Source organism: Hippoglossus stenolepis, chromosome 1 (genome assembly GCF_022539355.2).
Source record: "Hippoglossus stenolepis isolate QCI-W04-F060 chromosome 1, HSTE1.2, whole genome shotgun sequence".
NCBI lineage: Eukaryota > Metazoa > Chordata > Actinopteri > Pleuronectiformes > Pleuronectidae > Hippoglossus > Hippoglossus stenolepis.
Genome location: NC_061483.1, coordinates 16294781 through 16315550, shown reverse-complemented (window position 1 = coordinate 16315550; position 20770 = coordinate 16294781). Strand labels below are relative to the sequence as shown.

Sequence of the window (20770 nt, the reverse complement as noted above, 5' to 3'; positions counted from 1 at the left end):
TCGGGGTAGATTGCTCTGACATCTCATCTCAGAAGTCAAACAAACTTGGAACTACCCAAGCAGGTTTATCCTGCTGTGGTCCTGGGTACTGTGTGTGTGTGTGTGTGTGTGCGTGTGCGTGTGCGTGTGCATGCACAAGACTGACAGCATGCCATACATCTGTTTGCACAGTTTAAGTCTAGGCTCTAACATTCTTGTGTATGAGCATTTATAGCTGTTGTTGAAGCCAGGTCCCTGTTCTCCTTGTTTAATCTACATGAACCACCCTTTCTTTAACTATCAGCCTAAGTTCTTCCTTTTATTCTTTTATCACACCTTCAGAGGCTTCTTATGGATACTGTACATGAGCTCTATTTATAGACAGTATATCACTTAAGTTAGTGTCCCATTTCAGCGGCCGTATCCTTTGGGGAACCTGGTCTACGCAGCCTATGTTGGCTGCATCCTCCGACGGCCTCACATACGCGTCGGTCGAAACCAAATTGAGACGGTCTGGTCTTTCTATTGCGTCACCAGCTTGTCCTGGCCTTACAGCCTAACAACAAAGCTACAGACATAAACAATCTTCGGTTGGTTGAAAACGTTGAATAGATGTGTTTTTAACATGTGAACCGTTAGCTGTTGTACTAACATTAGCCTCGTCTTGCCGCCATTACCACTGAAAAACAGTTTGACACTGTAGCGCAAGGAATCATGGGATATGTTGGGCCGGGAAGGATCCACCCGGTGGAGCCTCCATTGCTCGGGGGTGGAAGCACACATATGTCCGCCGCATTTGGAATAGCCTTCGAATTGGGACAGCTAAGTGTCTCTGCTGAGACTTTGGTCTGCAAATGCGGCTTCGGAAGGATGCAGCCACCGAATTGAGACACAAGTGTTGCTCTTGTCAGCCACAGACTCTTCATGCTTCCTGCTCTTGTGCAGGCAGTTGTACTTTGTCTTTTTTTAAGCTCACTTTAGGTTGAAGCACAGTAATACGGATGTGGTAGTGGCTATTGTTCCCATATTACATCCTGTTTTGCTGGGTTGGTTTCATGCATATTGCTGCATCACTGGCATTTTAGACACCCTCGTTTTTCTGCCTTCAGTCAGAAGTTTCCCTCAGGCTGACTCCCCCTGTATTGGTGGTACAGCTACTTACTCCGAATCAGCTGAGCGGATGGTTGACCTTCATTTCTGAAGATCTGTGCTGTGCTGCTACCGGTGATCTGATTAATAAGGAGGTTTTCAGGCATGGCAAAAGATGTCCCTTATCTTGATGATATGATGTGGCTGCTGATCACACGCTAACATCACCTCCAGCTTCTCAACTCACCATATCTTGTTTTCTAGTCTTCTTCCTTGCAGTATTTAAAACTGGTCTGCTGACCAAAAACAAAAAGCTAAAAATATCCACATCACAACACGTAACATCAGTTGTTTGGTTATCATCATCACAAATTGGGCTTATCTTCCGGTTGCTGCTTCACAATAAAAGCCTACCGGTCGGCTGATGGTGAAAACGGTTTAAAGTGATGCAGCATTAAGTGCTTGTTTGACAACAGCTATGAAAACAATGAGGATGCTATTTGTTAGAGTGCAGCAAAACATTGAACCATGCCGCGGCTACACTGACGGTACTGAAGTATTCAGAAGCTGCTATTCACAGCGCAGCAACACTTTTAGAAATGGTGCTTTAGTCGCCTGCTCCGCACATGTGGAGCCAACCAGTATATTTCAATGACATTTTCATTGCTCATTTGAGGGCAAACACTGACTGGTTTGGCTCCTCTCCTAAGCAGGACCACAATATTGTGGCATGCCTAAAGTGTGCTACACCAAGCCACTGGAAAAAGAGACATCTGCTGCTCCAGTGAAGAGAGGCCTGGATACTCAGTGTAGTTATAGGCAGGACAGTGTGCTGTTGGACTTGATCAAGCCAGGTTGGTGGCTGGATCGGATATAGATTGGCCAGCAGCACTGTGCAGCTAGTTTTAACGAGCTGATAGGCAAATCCCTTCCTGGTTAAAGATTAACCAATCGCCAGAGCTGCCACTGCATTATCTCCCTACTGGCCGGGGCATACAGGAGCCAAGAGGATTTACTTTATACGCTTGTGTGTGTGAGAGAGAGAGTAATCTGCATTCCAACCAGCCACAGGGTGGAACTGTGTGTCAGTGTGTTTGTTTGACTATAGAGTTCATGATCGGCTTTAGTCCCAGCAGGGTGTTAAAACTGTGTGTTTTACTGTATGCCATTTAGCAGTCAATCTGCTGTGTGTGTGTGTCTGTGTGTGCGTGCTGTGTGTTCGCGTGTGCGAGTATGGGCGGATCATGTTTGTATGTGGTTTGTTGTAATCTGCATTCCTTTTTTTGTCAGGGCTTTGTTTTGTTTTCCCTCAGGGCGTAACGGCATTCTAAGGGTTAATTGCGTCAGGAAGTTTGCTGTGTAACTGACTTCTCAGGGTTGTCAGCAAAAATGTTCAATTTTTGCGATCCAGATGATGTCTCTTATTCATTTTGCCCTGAGATCTTTGCATTAAGTTCCTAAATGTTAAGAGCGGATGCACGCTTTGTCCTTTTTCATAGTGCGCAGCCACATCGATTTAAAATCAAATTTTTCTTTTTGTTTATTGCTGGATTAAACGACTGTGGCATATGCTGTTTCATTACCGAGGGCTCCCTTGTGATTAACTGGGAGACGATGCCATCTGCTGGATGTTTGAAGAACGTAGAGTCTGAGCCCACATGGATAAAGCACTGAGCGAGTGTGTTGAAACTGAGTGATGTTGAGAGGTGGAGGCAGGCTCACTTATCTGGAAATTCATAAGACATTACTCATCCTGGGTGGCGTAGATCATGCGATTTATCATTAGTAATTCAGAGAAGAGTACTTAGACTTGCATGGCTTATGTTTTTTTCAGTTTAGAAAGAAAAGTAGAAACAAGAGAAGAGAGAGAGCTGTTGCTTGTCGACAACATGCACCAGCGTAACCTTAGTACTATCATTGATTTTCACTTAATCTCATTGGGCTTGTTTTAATTTACAGTCCCTTGAAGTAGTAATGTTAAACCATACTATTCTTATTGTAGGTGCTAAATGAAAACACAGCTTTCTTTATTCTCCTTCTCTTGGAGCTTTCAGCTGTTTGTGTAGTGTCTCGACACCTTTGTTTGAAGCTGCAATATCTCCTAGTATCTTTGAATCCTTTATTTCTTAATTCTACATGAGACATGTCTGAGGGCAGAGCGATTAAAGAGACTATAGCAGCAAAGTCAGATTTGAACCTGTGAGATTGGCCAGACACCACGACGCCCCATGAGCTGCACTTCTCCTTTTGAGGGCCACCCGAAGGGGCATATGAGGCTATGCTAGCACCTGCAACCCCTGTAGTGTGATATGGTCCGCTGCTACAGTTGAGACGGACGCCATCAATTCAAACAGCACAGAGGCTCCCTTTCTCCAAAAGCAGCAGGATGGTCTTTATGATGCTCAACAGGAAAGGGGGTAGAGGAGAGACACAAACACGTGGGCAGAAGTTGCCGGCCCTGCGTTTCAAGTGGGGTGGGGGGTCCAGACAATAAAGGAGCTTTGTCGAAAGGTGGCCCTTGGCAACATCGCTGGCCACCGTGCAGCTTCACCCCCAAGATAGTTTCTCTCGCTGTCATCGCTCTCGCTCACTTGCTCCCTCGCCGATCGGGAAAAAAAAAAGCAATGAGTGACGGAAGGAGGAAGTGACTAAAGAAACGACTCATTCTCACCCCTGCGATGACAACAGGACAGACAGAGGGGAAGCCAAACCCACGCTTTTATCCCTTTTCCTGAGCAGTCCACCCCCGACCACGATCACGCAGTATAGTCTCCTCCACCCTAATAACAACTCCTTGTTATTGCATAGCGTGTGTTAGCATGTAGCGTCTGTGCGTGTTTACTGTAAAGGTGCACATACACGTTTTTGGCCGAACTTCCTTGTTTGTGTGAGTGGGTGGTGATTGAGCGAGTGGCTTTCTTTACTTTTACGAGTGGCTTTCTTTACTTTTACTAGTTCCAATACGCTGAGCATTTTCAGGAGTTACAGAACAATGTAAATAAAGTCAAATTGATGTAATTCAGTGAAATACTCAAACACAAAAGGTTTGTCTTTCTGATGCTGTAGGGCTTGACACAGGCCGGGACATGTTGTCTCTCATTCTCTTCCAGTGTCTTTCTTTTTCTGTCTCAAGAAGCGAAGGGTGCCTTACATATTTAACCTAACCCCTGCCATTCGTCTTTGCACATGCACACATGCATACACACTGCCTGTCACTCCTCAGCAATGGGGTCAGATGTGGTGACCGGCTGAACACCCTCCCCTCCTCCTCGGCTCCTCTCCTCCTCTTCTCTCCTCACCCCTCCCCCTCCTCTAGCTTGCCCTGGCAGGGTATGCATGCCTGTGTCTGTTATCTACAAATGGCTGAGGAATTATAGGTTGAGAGAGGAGGAGGAGGAGGAGTGAGGGAGAGTGTGAGGAGGGGGGGGTGCTGAGGTCATGTGACATCGCAGCAGCTGCTAGGCTAAGAATTTCTGTTTTCTCAGTCAGAGAGAGAGAGAGAGAGAGAGAGCAAGGAGGGGAGAGATAGGCGGCGTGTGTGGTGTGTTGCTTTGTTAGATAAGCTCTAAACGGTCTTTGTGAGCGGCACGGAGAGACAGGAAGACAGGCAGGGAGGGAAAGAGGGTGGACGGGGCAAGAGCAGATAGACGAAGAGAGAGAGAGAGAGAGAGAGAGGGGAGCAGGAAGATGGTTTGTGTCCTGTCGGTGGCTGCCGGTGTGTGCTGGGCTGGGCTCAACGTGAAGATGCAGCCATGGGGGATCCAGGCAGCTCCGTTCCTTTGTGCAGTAAGGAGCTTTGGCCACGCTTTTAATCTGTGAGGGGGTCATGAACCACTGCCAGACCTCCGGATGTGTGCCTCTGTGTGCATTTGTGCTCGTCTATTTCTTCTCTCACGTGCATGTGTGTCTGTTAGTACTGTGGTTTTGTGTGTGTGTGTGTGTGTGTGTGTGTGTGGTTGACAGACTTGAAAGACACTCTGCTCTGTCTCTATAGTGTGTTTTTGTAAAAAGTTTCATGTGTATTTCTTAAACTCTCTTCTCACACTTTGTCTGACTTTCTCTTAAAAAGAGAAGGATCAGCAGCAGCAGCAGCAGCACTCTTAACATCACCACAAAGTCACATTATTGGACCGGGCAGTGTGTGTGCGTGTGCGTGTGTGTGTGTGTGTTTTGCTTGTTTGCCAGTCTCTCAATGGTGTAGTGTGTGTTGTTCAGACAGTACTCATTGTTAATTCCATTATTAATTGTGTGCTGGGTTCATTCAGAGTGCACCGGGTTACAGGGAGGGTACAGGCAGGACAACTTAAGAGGTGTTAGGGAATGTTGTTCACTCTCTCATGCCTGACGTGCCGCTGTGTGTGTGTGTGTGTGTGTCCGTCCCCACTAAAACACACACACACACACATACAGGGTGCTGGGCCTCTGCTCTCTCCTCAGGAGGGCACATTATCTTTTTATAGCCCTTTTACACTCTTGGGTATTCTCAGATATAACTCCTCCTGATCTAATTGTGCTATTGATGCACTGTTTGTCTTAGAAGTTATTGTGTTAGTCTGCAGTTTTCTTTGAAATCTGATTTAAGTTGGATTCTGAACAAACCCGTGTGTGTGTGTGTGTGTGTGTGTGTGTGTGTGTGTGTGTGTGTGTGTGTGTGTGTGTGTGCACGCGACACAAGTCTGAATGAATGAGTGGATGAATGAATGTGTTTTCCATGAACATGTAGGACTATCACACAACGCTCTGGCATTTGGGGATTCCACTGACCGAGGGGCTGTCAACACGGTGTCACCTTTCAACACACACATACACAGGAAGGAAAGGGACAGCCGTCTTAACCCTCCTCACCCTTTCTCCCCCCCCCCCGCCAACCATCACTGAGCTCTGATAAATCTGAGGCAATAGGATGACAAGAAAGTTTTCAACAAAATGTTTTAATGTGTTGCAAGTGTCAAAACAAATTCAGAAATATCCAGCTGGCAGGAGTTGTCATTTTAAAAAAAAGGGACGAATAAGTGTGATTACACACAAGTAGTAACAAACACTAAGTAGGAAATAGTTGCTCTGGTAGTGTTGGAGCATGCGCAGTTGAGGTGTTGCGTAAACTCTGTGACCATGGTCCTCTCTGGCAGACACGCAGCCAGACTGGAGCTCTTTGACCAAGGGAAGGGTGACCTGCCCTTCTAACCTCTCACCTCTGACCCTAAGCCATACAACTAAAGCCCCTCAGCCCCTCACACCACCAATCCCCATCCGTCCCAGCTGTCACACACAGATACCCAGCACCACACTCTGTCCTCACTATCATGTGTTCGAGCGAGCAGCTACGTGCACTTCAATCTGTTCGCATACATTTGCTCATTGGTCTTTTCCACGTCTTGTAGAACATGTGTGTTTCTATAGAGGCCCGAGGGCAGCATTGGATATTAAACCTCTCCCATTCTTTTTTTCCACTGTCCATTCTGTAGGCATGAGCCATGAGCCAAAGTCACCATCATTAGGAATGATCTCCACGGCAACCCGTACCACGGCGACGGTCAGCCCCCTCACCCCGTCACCTCTCAACGGTTCTATTGTAGCCAATGGAAGCCCGGCTACACAGTCTTCTCACTCCGGATTCGCTGCAGCCCTCCGTAAACTGGCAAAACAGGCTGAAGAACCTCGAGGTAAAAGGCCGATGGGCGCTGTAGAGTTTAACATCTATATTACCAATGGCATTTTCATCACAGAAAGAATGACAGCATAGTTTGGATGTTGTTGATTGATGATGAAATGGTCACTGTATTTCTGTCTTTAGTCTGAATGAATAGACGGATGTATGCTGGTTTTCTTTTGTGGCTTTTATTCTGCACATGCATCAGCTGATGATATTACGTTTATTTTATTACATTTATTATGTATTGAAAGGTTAAAAACAAGCTTACAGGTCATGGTTTGCAATTGGTTTTAGATTCTCTGTTTTGCTAAAAATATTATAATGATATCAAACAAGGATCCTAGAAAAGGGCTAAATATACTGTTAAATCCAGCCGCACTGACCCGTACCTGTAAATCTGAGGGAGCCAGGTGCTCTGTAGCTTCTCTACGCTGACGTGTGTGCACACATGTATGTTCCATTTCCAGTATGTGAAACTAAGCACTGAGCTGCTAATGGCAAAAGAGTGATATCCACACAGGATTGAATTAGTTGCTGTCCCTGGAGATGAAGGGACGAAGAGGAGCCACTCCAGCTGACCCACTTAATGTGCTGTGTATGAGTGCAGATGTGCTCTGGTGTGCTTGTCGATGTGTGTATGTGTTGGCTCGCCAATTATCCATCATTCATTCAACCCTCTCAGTGTGTGTGTGCTCACACACACAAAACACACAGCAGAATTCCCACCTCACTGTGCTCAGCTCTGTGCTGCGGTTGTGTGGGTATGAAATAAGCATCAGGTGGTTGAAATACTGGTTATTGACGTATACAAACTATCCCTTTAAGGCTGCTTGTTCAAAGATCTATGCAAGTGTTTTTGTGTAGATGCTCAGTGAGAGGATGTTTCCTGTATACTTGATAAAATCAAAATGTGCCCAGTGACGCTTAATTACACAAATGTAAGCAAACAAAGCAGAATCTGCACAATAGTGTGTGTGTGTGTGTGTGTATTGGCTCCAGACAGGCCCAGCTACCACAGCTGTCCACCCTTGCGGTTGCTCCTAAATCAGAAGGTCCCCTCCTTACTATCTTTCCCTGGACACCCTGTTCCAAAGCCCACCGCAGACTGGGACCCATGACCCAGCGAATTATTTATTACCCAGAGAGAGAGGGAGACTGAACGTGCACTCAGCCCCAGCTTCTCCTCCTCAACTTCCTCTCAAACCTTCTCCTCTTCATCATCGCTTTTCTCTCCCTCTGCTTGCCAGCGTCCATCTGCACTTCCAGCGTACATTTTCCTTATTTTTTCTGCTCTTTTTTTGTCAGTTGTAGCTGGAAAAGAACAATAATTCTATAATAATAGTTCTCTCTTAGTCATCTTTGCATAACTTCTTCTTTTTCTGTTTTTCATTATGTGCTGCTTGTGCTTGTAATTCATGTTTACAAAGACAGAGAGCTCCTGAGTTTGTCATATAGACACCAGATCATGTCTGATAAAGCTTATACCACCTTCATTTTAAATGTTTGTTACTTTTGAGTCTGGCTGGTGTAGGCAGTTATGTGTGTGGGTGAGTCAGCCATCAAACATACCGTAAGAGGTGACGCTGCCCGTGTAAGGAGCACCGGCTCTAGGGTGGGCAGAGAGGCATGAGACCCCCGGAGCTCCAGTCACCTCTCTGTCTGCGGAGCCTGTATTTATAGGCAACACACCCAAACACCCCTACACATACAAACAGTTGTCTTTGCAACTGGGTAAGCCTCGTGATTTCTTAGCATGTTGAAGCCTGCTGTCCTATCATTAGCTGCTTTGACTCAACCCCTCTCTCTCTCTCTCTCTCTCTCTCTCTCTCTCTCTCTCTCTCTCTCTCTCTCTCTCTCTCTCTCTCATATATATTATGACAGGTTGTGGCAAATTAAAGAGGAAAAAGGAGCTTACATCAGCAACCTGTGCCGATGGCGTCACAGCGCTAAATCCAAGTTGTATTGCATTATTAAAAAGCAATATGACAATGTGAACATAATACTATGCAGTGACTAACGGAGTCATCAGTGTCTGAAGAATCATTCGCAACTTACTTTACATGTGCATTACAGCCACCGACAGGACTGGAGTCTCCATGCTCTCATTTATTGGCTCTTTCCGTCTCATTGTCGTCCCCTCGGGAGGGTCTGCTGAATCAAACACAACACCCAGTGTTCACATTCAGTGTACCGACCCGATCCGGCCAAACCCCATCATCTCCCTCAAGCTCTGTTTGACGCTTTGAGGTGAGTCGTGTATTTACAGTATGTGATGTGCCATGACTCAGTGGCCTGGGGGAATTAGTGAGGTTTGAGCACTAGTATCACCGCCACAGGCTGCTGAACTGATTTAAGACCCTGAGCACGGCTGCTGTTTATACACACACCCATACTCACACAGACACATACGTTGTCACTTGTCTGTGGCGAGTATAATGAATAGCTCTGTGAACTGAACGCTGTGCTGAAGAGGGGAGGTGATGTATAATGAGTATCTGAGCAGTGCAAAGGACACACTCTCATCCCATGTACACTCACATGAGCACACACACACACGATACCATTCACATGTGCGAGCAAATAGACACCACACAAAGACACAGATTACACACTGCCTCAAAAAGGCAGCCCTGCTGATATCTGATTAATTAGGCAGATCTGGGTCTAATCCTCTCAGTTGTTTCTTCTCACACAGTCTCAGGCGCACACACACACACACACACACACACACACACACACACACACACACACACACACACACACACCAGCAGAATTTCATGACTGCGTTCATACCAACTGTTTTACACTGCCTGGAGAGAGAATGAAGGGAGGGAGAAGAAAGGTGAACAAGATAGATGGGATGAATTGGCTGGAAAAAAAGAAGAATTTGAAGTAATTAGTAGATTTGTGAAAACCCGAGGTGTTTGTCAGATTGTATGTGTCTGTGCGCGTATGTGTGTGTGTGTGTGTGTGTGTGTGTGTGTGTGTGTGTGTGTGTGTGTGTGTGTGTGTGTGTGTGTGTGTGTGTGTGTGTGTGTGTGTGTGTGTGGTGGCGAGTGTGTGTGTGGCCGGAGGCTCCCCTTGTTTATGGGAGCCCAGAGCATGCTGGGACAGCAGGGCAGTGTGTCTCTGACCTCTCCATCTGGAGCCTGCCTGGAGCACACACACACACACTTGTGTGTGTGTGTGTGTGTGTGTGTGTGTGTGTGTGTGTCTTGAAGGCAAAACCCTTCAGGCTGTGACTGTCCCTGAAACACTCACAAACAAGCTCATTTGCTTTCCCCATTTCTCTCTCTCTCTCCATCCCTCCCTCCCTCCATACACACACACAACCACCTTACACCTCTCAGGACTCTGTTCAGTGGGGAAGCTAAATTTAAGCATAATGTACAGTTTGTACAGTCAGCAGAAAGCACAGAGATGTGCTCCTTACTTCCAACCGCCATCTTGTACCGTCTTCCTTTTCCCTCGCTGGCACAGCAACACACACTGTGTGTTCTCCCCTCCCCCCACTCAGTGATGCAAATTTCAGGCTTTGTGTTGTGTTGTCAGTGCATGGCCAAGACTGTAGTAGCAGGTGTGTGTGTGTGTGGTGTTTGCGTGCATCAGTGGTTGTCGTGTGTGCGAGTGCACATGTTGAGGCTTGTGTGTACTGGTGGGGTGGCATATGGATGCAGGGTTGGCTGGGCACTGCTATGCACACCAGGTGTGAAATGGACTGTTTAATTAAGTGCTGATGTTGTTGTAATGCATGCTGGGAGGGAGGAGGGTTGAGGAGAAGGGGCAGGGTGGGGGGGTGTGTGTGTGGTGGGGTAGAGGAGAGCACCTTCTGCCTGGCAGAGCTGCTTCTGGCTGTGCTGGGCTGTTTTGGCAAAGGTGGTGGTGGTGGTGGTAGCAGAGGATTGGAAGGGACCATTTGGCAACACTAAATAATTTTTGTGCAGCAATGTCTTCCTGTCAGGGCTCAGTGATCCGGTGGGACTCCTTGCTCCAGCCCCTGGACTCTGTCAGTGAATCAAAGCGGCTGCTGAAGAGCCATGGTGACTTTTTCTGGCTTTTCGATTGGGTCAGTGGCTGAAGTAAAAGGTGCCATCTGCACAGGGACACTTGGCCACAGCCTCTGACCACAGTGTGGATTGTTTATTTGTTGCTGCTGCAGGTTGTATCTCGTGTGCGTATGTGTGTGTGCGCGCACGTGTGTATTAGCTTGAGCAGTCAAGTGTGGAGGCAGCCTGGGAGAGTGGGACTGGTAATAGAGGAGGCGATAGAGAAAGAAGCCTCACATAAATCACACACAGCTTGGGACTAAGACGGTGCTCTCTCTCCATTTCCCTCTTTGCTCTCTCTCCCTCCCTTCTCTTGCACCCACCCCCCCCGACCCCATCACCACACCACCAGCACCCCCTCACACACAAAGCGAGTGACAATCAGTACAGCTAATGAAGTGCAGGTCGAGAGCTGATGAGCCCATTTCGACTCTGGGGACGAAGGCTTGTGCCTCACTCCTCCTCCTCGGTGGCTTGTGTGGCCATCCTCTCTCTGTGTAGATGGAAGGTGGGAGGAGCATGTGGCAGAAGTGACACCAGCCTGGTGCCAATCACATGCCTCATATATGATTTTTCTCCCTATCAGATGGTATGATGAAATGAGGGAGGGGACAGGGTGATTGGTATGGAAATTGGAGCAAAGGGGGTTGAAAATGAGAAAGAGAAAATCTTGGGAGAGAGGGATGGAGTCTTGATAAAGGAAAGAGGCTTACGGCCAACGCGGCTGTCTGTGGTTTAAACAGGAAGATGAGGGCCAAACATGAAAAGATACACAAAGGCATGCATGTAACGTCTCCCTGAGCCCTTAAGTATTGACGTATTGTAAATGTGATTTTGAAATTTGTGCGTTTTAGAATCTCATCTGTGTCTGTCTGGCTGGTACTGTGTTAAAAGAACAGAGGGGAAAAGGAATTAGGGTTGATTGAGAAGAAGAAGTGGTGGGTGGGTGTGTGTGTGGTGGAGCGAACCATAGAGCTATAATAGCTGTTTGTGTGTGGTCTGCATTCAGAGGAAGGATGCTGAGAGCTGTGCGCAGAGGCTGCCAGAAGAGAATGAAACTGTCAGTCGGGCGACCCCTTGTCTCTTTTATTTCCTTCCATCATCCCCTCACCTGCCTCCCTTCTTCCTCTTTTAATTATTTAGTCTTTGCCAGTCCGCTCTGCCTCTACACGGAAAACGAGGAGGAAGAGGAGGAGATGGGGGGGAGAAATAGATGGGAGCAGAGGTCTGTTGCTTAGCAGTTCAGAGTCACTGTGATCACCGCCCCTCCTCTCCTCTCTACATCCCCCCTTCTTTCAAGCCTTATTTGTTCCCCCATCCTTGTGTATGCATGTTGTGTGTGTGAGGTGAGTGAATAGGCTGTGACACTAGAGCTGTATTAAGTGTACACCCATTCCCCAGGCTGAGTGGGCTGCTATTGATTGACCTAGTCTTGCAGGGCAGAGTAATGGCTCTCCGAGGGGAGGTGTGTGGGGGGGGGGGGGCATTAGGCCACTAATTGCCATTGTGCAGACAAGATATGCCCCCCACACCCACACTCCCACCATATCCCTCACCCCATCCCTGCCACCCACTCACCCATCTGCACCCCTTATCTCTCCGCTCTCCCCTCTGCTCCCGTCTCTCGCCTCACCTCCGCCGCACCACTCTCTCACTTGCTCCCCCCCCCCCCATCGCTCCCCCATCGCCCTATCATTTTTCATTGTCATGTCTCACCTCACATGTATCATCACCATCTTTTCTTCACACATCTTTTCTCCTCCCCCACACACACTGACACATAGATTTTCAGATTTTCTCTAAAGCGTCACCTTGCTGCCACTATTGATTCTTTCCATTATTTAGTAGTATTAGTCAGAATGAGGTGTTTAAAATCGGTCGATACCCCGGCTGCACCCACCAATCCGCGGACATTGTCTGTTAGGGTTATGTTGCCACGGAAACAGTGAAGAAATGGCGGCTGGGTGGAGATCTGTGGTTGCTTTTTTTTTCTGCTGGTGATAATTGGAGAGGAAGTAGACCTGAAACTGGCCTGAGGTTTTAGCTGCCTTTTTTTTTTTTTTCATGGCTGCATGCAAGCATGTTGACGATGCACAAAAGCACACTACCTGCACATGCACACACATCAAAGCACACATCGGCTGCTGTCCTTGATGCAGCACTGAAGTGTGTGTCCCATTGAGAGGGTTGTGACCCAGTTTGACTGTGTAATGCTGGGCTCGCTCTGAGCAGAGGAGACTCACAGCAGACTCTACTGTCAGGAGAAGAGGAGGCGGCTGGGAGAGAAAGAGAGAAGAAATGGGAAATGTGTAACACACAGGTTAAAATAGAGGGAAGAGAAAGATCAGGGAAGAGGAAGAGAATGTGCATCATGCAGGGGGTTAGGTAAACATAGACATTAGGAAAGATGAAATTGCAATGATATAAGTATGTGAATGTGAGCATATCATATAGCTTTGCGAGAGAAAGCGAGATGTGCAGAAAGCGAGGCATGCGACCAGACCGTGACCCTGGGTTTCCCTGGAGGGCTTTGTTAATGTGGCACCGCTACAGTACAGAGAAGCTCATTGGGCCAGCTTTTCACCACCTGCTGTGTGTGTGTGTGTGTGTGTGTGTGTGTGTGTGTGTGTGTGTGTGTGTGTGTGTGTGTGTGTGTGTGTGTGTGTGTGTGTGTGTGTGTGTGTGTGTGTGTGTGTGTGTGTGTGTGTGTTGAGGAGGGGGGCCTGTGCCTTGCTGCAAGCGCCACTGACTGTATACACGTCTAGTGTGGCTTTTCTCTCTCAAGCAGTGTGTTTTTGTGGTGTGTGTGTGTCCTGCATGTCAAGGCTGTGTGACTGTCACAGGGCCGCTCATTCTGATCACTGTCACTTCATAATAGGGGCCTAGGGCCATCCATCTGCCCCTCTCTCTCTGTGTGTGTGTGTGCGCTGCTGTTATAGTGCTGCAACCTCCTTTCATTCCCTTATGAAGGAGCCATGGGATTGTAGCGTTGTTGTATTTGCCTTTTATTAGTAAAACAACACACACTTATATAGATACCTGTTTTCTTTCACACTGCTCATGTGATTACTCTGTCTTTCTCCAGCTGCGTCCTCCATCAGCAGTGAGTCCTCTCCAGTGTCCTCCCCGGCCACCAACCACAGCTCTCCAGTCAGCACACCCAAGAGGGGCCCCCTCGGTCCAGGGCCTGTCCTGGGTCCCCCGACGTGCCACAGCGTGCCAAACACTCCACCTGTAGTCACCATTGCTCCAACAAAGACCAGCAACGGCCTCTGGAGGAACGAGGGACGCCAGGTAAAACCACATCCAGACACCTCCTCTCACTGACCTTTAGTCTCTTATCCTCCTTTCTCTTCCACCCATTTTTTCCCTTTCTGTTGCTCTCAGATTGTTCCAGTTTTATTTCCTCTCCTTTTTATATTTTCCTTTCGGTCTCTTATCTTGTTGTCCAAGCAACATTCTAGTGATCTCTTTCTTCAGCTCGCCTGCTAGCACAAACATGACCACAGACAGGCTCTCGAGGGATTAATGGATTTTGTATCTGGCCTGGAACCAGTAGTGAGGCATTATGCACTTGACATATGTACATGTGACATAGTGGGTCTATGAGTGTGTGCCCCCCTCCCCTCATCACCACCACCCCCCACGGCTCCATGCGTTAAACAATGCCAGCTGCCACTGGGACGTGGAGGTGACAGCCTCAACGGCAGCTAACATCTGTGCCCCTCCAGCCCCTCTCCTACTTGGCCCTCTTGCCCTTGGACGAGCCCCTCCCAAGTCCCCAGCCTTTAGACCCCCCCCACCCCCCAACAGCATGTCCAGCCTCACCCTCTTCACTCAAGCAGCCAAGTGCATCCTCTGATTCGTCACCCCGACACCCGCTCTCTGTTACGTAGAGGGGAGAGAGGAGGAGAGCTGCTTGCTTTGATAAGGAGTGGATTATGGATTACGGCCTCGCTTTAAGCCTTGTTATCTCAGCTCAGGGCTAATGGTCGAGGCCAAGCACACAGTTATGAACGGCACTCGGCAACACGCAGAAACTCGGTGAGACACTTTGACGGTTCCCCTGAGACAGGGAGAAGGGGCACAGCGAAGGGTGAGCGAGGAGGTCAGTGTGGTAACATTCAGGCTTTTGTCTCCCCCCCTCCCTTTATGGAGTGACCCCTCCGTAGTTCAAGGGTCAACCAGAAGTGGGAGGGGGCTGCAGAAACAGGGGAGCTCTCCCAATCATGTCACCCTTTTTTTTCGCCATTCCTTCTGCATAACAAGTTTCATAGTGCAACAGAAGAAATAAAGGGACAGAAGCTTCCGCCTCTCCCTTCCACATATATTGTAGCTAATCCCTAATGTATACTGTGGTTGTGTGCTTTTGCATGGTGGCTCTGTATGTGTGTGTGTGTGTGTGTGTGTGTGTGTGTGTGTGCAAGAAGTCAAGCATGAATCCAAAAGGTCGCGTCACTGGGTTTTTGGTGCCTACAGCAGCTTGGGGCCACCCAGCTGAAGAATGGAGGAGGTTAAGGTGTGGACAAGAGGGGGTAAAGGTTGGGGGTGGGAGGCAGTAGCGGGGATGTGGTACGCAAGCTGATGTCATAGCATCTCCTCTGTTTCTGTGGTGCTGCTTCAGGGAGCACTTACAACTCTGGTAACAAAGGGCTATGTGGCTACAAAAGACATGTATACAGCTATCAAAAGGCCCCTCTTAAACAAAGAGGATACTGTCTGGAGCTTTGTTAACATCACTAATGGTTGATGAGGAAGAATGCATCAGTGCTTTTACCGTCTGCCTTTTACCTTTACCATTGTAGTCTTCTATAACCTTCTCTGGCTACAATCCATACTATTATGTTTTTGTTTGAAAATGGCATTTTCAAATTAAAATGATCTCTATCCACACGAGCGTTTTGGCTCTGCATCAGTATTAATCTCCGTTTTAAAACATATTACACGACCACTCACGTACACTGGGCATGCACCTGGTGGTGTAAACAGGGAGGTATGTGTGTCCCACTGGACAAGGGAATTGTCACAGATTTCTCGAATAATAGCTGGTCCCCTACAGCATTGTAAGATGCTGAATTTAATTGCACAAAAGCTGTTTGCAAAGACAACGGGGTCAGCAACGTTTTTAATTGATTATCCATGTTGCGTTCTACACTGGTGGCCGAGGCTAATCCAGGTTGTTATCATCCGGAAGGGGGTCATGTGATAGGAACCTGACTAATTAGCAAAGGCTAGGTCATGACCCAACCAGCAGCATTTGCAAACCACTCTGATTTAGCTGTTCTAAATCTCCGTAGCCGTGTGGATGGCAGGCGTATCTGTAGCAGAGTTCATGTGTTCATGTGTGAAAACGTAGTAGTGTGGATGTAGCATGTGTCTGCTTTTATCATCCAATATTTATGCACAATTTTCTTTTGGGTTAAGATACATGTGTGCCATTTCATGACATCCTGTGTTTTACAGGAAATGCACAGTGTTGACATAAAGTGTGATGTAGAATAACCAGAAATGAAGATATGAAGACAAAAGGAGATTTTGACAGAGGGAGGATAAATAGTTACATACAGAGGCTGTTCTCTGGATCCCCTGTAAAGCTTGTCTGTTGCATGTGTGTGCGTGTGTGTGTCCTGGTTTGTGCGTTAGAAGGGTTGATTAGTGTCTCTCTGGCTGAGATATTAGTCTTTCTTTCAGAGGGGGGTGATGGGCAAGGCAGTGAAGGGGGGAGGGCCTGGTGTGTTGGCATTTTGCTTTAATGACTGCAGGAGTCTGCTCCCGCTGCTGCCTGTAATTGCTTTTTAATTGGCAATTTGGATTCATGGCTCCATCTGAGAGGCGTAAACGAGAACTCTACAATGCACGGGGTCTCCCACCCTCACTGGGGGTTACAGGAGCCTGGCTCGCACAGAGGAAGATGCCCTGTTAATGGATGTGTCTTTGAGTCTGAGTGCTTGTATTTGTGCTCTGTAGTGTGTATATGGCCGGCTGCTGTTTATTAGTGTGTATTTGAGAATGGAAGGCTGCTTTTTTCGCCGGGGTGAGGGGTCAGAATGGGATGGCTGGTTAGATGCCCGAGTGTCTAAGGTGCCTCTCTAATGGGAACGAAGCATTCTGTCTCTGGCGTGTGAGCTTTTTCAAGGTTTGACCTCTTACACCCACACCTATGCATGTTTTTCTGTAGGCATATATTCTATACACAGACCTGGATCAGGCTCTGACAGAAAAGATGACACCATAAAGATGCAACATGGCTGCCACATGCACTCATAATCATTAACAAAAACATTCTAAATTCATTGTTCTTCATCATCTCCTATAGAAGAGGAGTAAGAGTATTCATATGTAAAATGAGGAAATAAAAGCCAGTCAATTGTAAAATTGCAGAAGCACTGCAATGCTTTGTTGTTTCACAAGCATCTTTGTTCTATCGTCGTATGATGGAATTCCTGTGAAATGTTGCAGTTCAGTAGAAATCTGTAGGGACTCTTATCATGTTAACAAAAGAAATATGTCAATCATCCTGCAAAGCTACAAATGTTGTATGTGAAGATAATGTCACTAATTTATGGGCCTATCATGTAGCATCCTGTAGTAGCTAATGTGAGAACTGACGTCAGCTACGTAAACGAGGAAATATGAAACCAATTAATTGTAGCGGCCGTTCCAAAAAAAAGGCAGCGTTAGTATTTTTTACAAAGAAAGACTTGAAGCGATTGTCAGCAATGTTGAGAATAGTCTGTGGGAAGGGACCCCGAGCTGTGTTTCAGAAATCTAAAACTAAGTTTCCTACCTACTGCACCTTTTAAAAACTTAAAAAAACAACCGCATTTGATTGATATCAACTGCTGGTCACCAGGTTAATACCAGATCGTCAGTGTTCATCAAGGTTTGAATAAATTATAGCAGATCTCTGGTGTATTTATGTGCTGAGCAGGTTCTCGTGCTTTAATTTGTCATTAAAAGTAATAAGTGGAACTACAGAATAGATTTGGTTGTTCTCTGCTGTGGCAGCTTGAGGATTGAAGTTGGAGCACAAACAGAGGCAAAGGTGTAGTTGAGCATATACAGGACAAGGTGCTGGCCACTCATGACAAAACACAAGAGATGTGGTGAAGACAGGAAAACATACATTAGCCTGTAGCATCAGATGAGATAAGTTAAACTGTATTGCTCCCGCGCTGGTCAGCAGAAGGTAAACAAGAGAACATGTGAAAGTATAAAATAGATAAGAAAAAATAGGACATAAAAATCAAATAAGAAAAAAAATCAATGTACATAATATATGCCTTTCACTATACAGAATATTATGGGTAGAGAAAAGTACTTGAGTAAAGTGCAGTTCTTTCCATCAAGGAATGTTGACAGCTTTGATAAACACTTGGTAAAACGGTTCACAGATGTGATTAAAGCAATTAATTACCTGACAGACAGTTTGATAGAAGTAACACCAGTCGCCACTCGCATGCAGTAGATCTTTATGATAGTATATGTGTGCGTGGCCTCATGGTAAAGTTCATGTGGGTCGAACATAGAAATTTGAATAAAGGTGCATGTATATTTGCCTGCCGCAAATATCTCAGGGGCTTTTTAACAGTCAGACTTCCACGCAGCCGGCAATCGTTTGTTTGTAAAGGCAGATAAAGAAAAAAGAAAAGAGGAAGCAGCAGTGAGCCAACCGAGAGCCGGGCATTCTGCGGTTTGCATGCTACTGTCTGATATTGACTTCTTTTGACATATATGAACCTGTTTTCCAGTCGGCTGCTGATTGGGAGGGACCGTCCACCTTCTCCCCTGTGCTCATAAAGCTTTGAAAGCACAGGGATGGAGTGAGTGCGGGGGTGGTTGCGGGGAGGGACAGAGGGGTTTGAGGGAATAAAGTGCCTCACTGTTTAGTGAAGTGCAACCAAACAACACGGAGCAAGCTACCAGAAAGTGGGAGGGCTAGGAAACAAAGGGGGATGTGGGGAGTCTGAACATTAGAGGCAGTTAAGATTGGATGTTGGCGCATCAGTGTCATTCTGGGTCAGTGGCTGCAGAGGAGGGCGTGGAGGTAATGGCTCACTAAATAGGATTTGTTTTATCAGGCTGCAGCGAGAGAGAGGACAGTGCCGCTGTAAGGTCTCTCTCTAATCCCAGAGGTTAATTCAGCGGGGCAAGAAGTGCCCTCTCCTCCCTCTCGCCTTCTTTACGGCTTCATCTCTCTTCCCTTTCTTCCCTCCTGATTCTTTCCAGTCGCTCGCTCACCGCTTCAAGTCTAATTTCGCCCGGTGATGAGATAGCTGTTCCGCCACTCCGACGAAAATCCTCCTCAACTGTACACATCCCTATATAAACAATTTCCCCTTCTCCAATTTACAAGAGTTATAAATTTCCCCAGCTCTGCGTTTTTGCATTTGTAGGCCGAGGGAAACCAAACCTCGAGAAAAAATGCTCTCCCACTCGCACAGCAGGATGTCTTTGTAGCTCTGAAACGGTGTGTGTGCCTGCTGAGTGTGTGTATGTTTGTTGTGGGGATCGGATAAGTGAGACCAGGCTCGCTGCCAAAGGGAGAGAGGGAGGTGAAAGAGAAGAAGGAAGAAAGAGAGAGACCGCGAGGTAGAGGGATGTTGCTTTTTAGATTTTCTTGTCTTCCTCTGTACATGTTGGTGGGCAGGTTATGTTCGCACACAAACATACACACTCAATCAAGATCAAAATCGTATTCTCTGTGGAAGCACTGCTTTTGTGCATCTCCCACATCCTCATCAATCATACAGACGGCATCTCTCTCTTTAAATTAAAGGGTGTTTTAAACCCTTCTTATTCTGTTTCCTTCATTTTACAATAGATTTCCCTCCGAGAAGCGTCCATGTATATTTACAGGGCTTGTTGCATGTGTGAGAAAGTGGATGAAAGTTCCTGAGGTCGGAATAGAGGGAGAGTGAGGGAGGCTGCTGCGCCACACACAGGCCTATTCCCTCCCCCACCTCCCGTATCCTTGCCCCCTCACAGGATGGGCTTCATGAGACCTGACAACCGTGACGGTCACAGGTCCCAACGAACAATGACCAAGAATCTCTCTCTCACCGCATCTCTCTCTCTCTCCCCAGACGGACTCAGGGCCTCGTGGGGCCAACAGGGAACGTTTGGGTGCCGAGGGGACCCTACCCCAGGAGAAGGGTGGCCCCTCTATCCCTGCCCACCTCCTGGGAAACCCCTATGCCTTCGGTCTCACCCCCGGTGCTGTCATGCAGGATTCACGTTTCCAGCCCCTCAAGTGAGTCACACACTGCTCTGCCATTTTTTGTTCTCCTGGATTTGTTTTCAAGTTTCTGAACGCTCTGGTATATGGTCATTAATGAAAATCACTGGAATAAGCTGCTACAACAATCATTTGTCTTGTTGATTCTGCTGAACAAATATTTGTATACTGTTTCTTGTTGAAAACTGGTACATTTTCCCAATAGCTAACACATGCAAAACATCCAACTAATATTTTCTGATCTCTGTTGTTCCTCTACTGTTTCTTTATCCTCAGTCTGCCCAGACAGTTGTCTAACGCAGGGCCCCCTGGTCCTATACCAGAAGAGTATCTCCGTGGTTTCCGGCCCTACGCCACGGCCGAGGATGCCCTCCGCATGCCGTCGTTGCCCCTTGGCCTGGACCCCGCCACTGCAGCCGCCGCAGCTGCCTACTATCACCCCAGCTACCTGCCCCACCCCTCCTTCACACCATACAGGTAGGCCTCTCCACTCGGTTGTTTTTGTTGACTTGGCACCCATTTCCCTCTGAGAGCAAATTGTGCAAACCAGTGCATGTATCCGAAATAAGTATTTGCACTGCTTAGACTCAGCAGTAAATGCGTTCGTGTAAAGCTGACCTTGAATAGATTTTCCCAAAGCTGTAATATTTTATGTTGATTTTCTTTATTTGTATGTTATTTAACTGAGGAAGAGGTTTTGTTGAGCCTAAGAGAGATTGCGTATGTTTTGAAGATACATCAAGTTATAACAAGTCCAGTTTTCCT

At 47.1% G+C, this 20770-nt stretch overlaps 1 protein-coding gene across 2 annotated transcripts in view; it reads left to right on the top strand.

Annotated features, from left to right (window-relative positions):
- gse1b (Gse1 coiled-coil protein b) overlaps positions 1–20770 on the top strand; it is a 170740-nt gene that overhangs the window by 137234 nt on the left and 12736 nt on the right. For both annotated transcript variants that reach the window (XM_035164515.2, XM_035164496.2), the window contains exons 3-6: positions 6534–6731; positions 13853–14061; positions 19854–20020; positions 20282–20482. In XM_035164515.2, coding sequence (XP_035020406.1) covers positions 6534–6731; positions 13853–14061; positions 19854–20020; positions 20282–20482 — 775 coding nt within the window. The remainder of the gene's footprint in view (positions 1–6533; positions 6732–13852; positions 14062–19853; positions 20021–20281; positions 20483–20770) is intronic.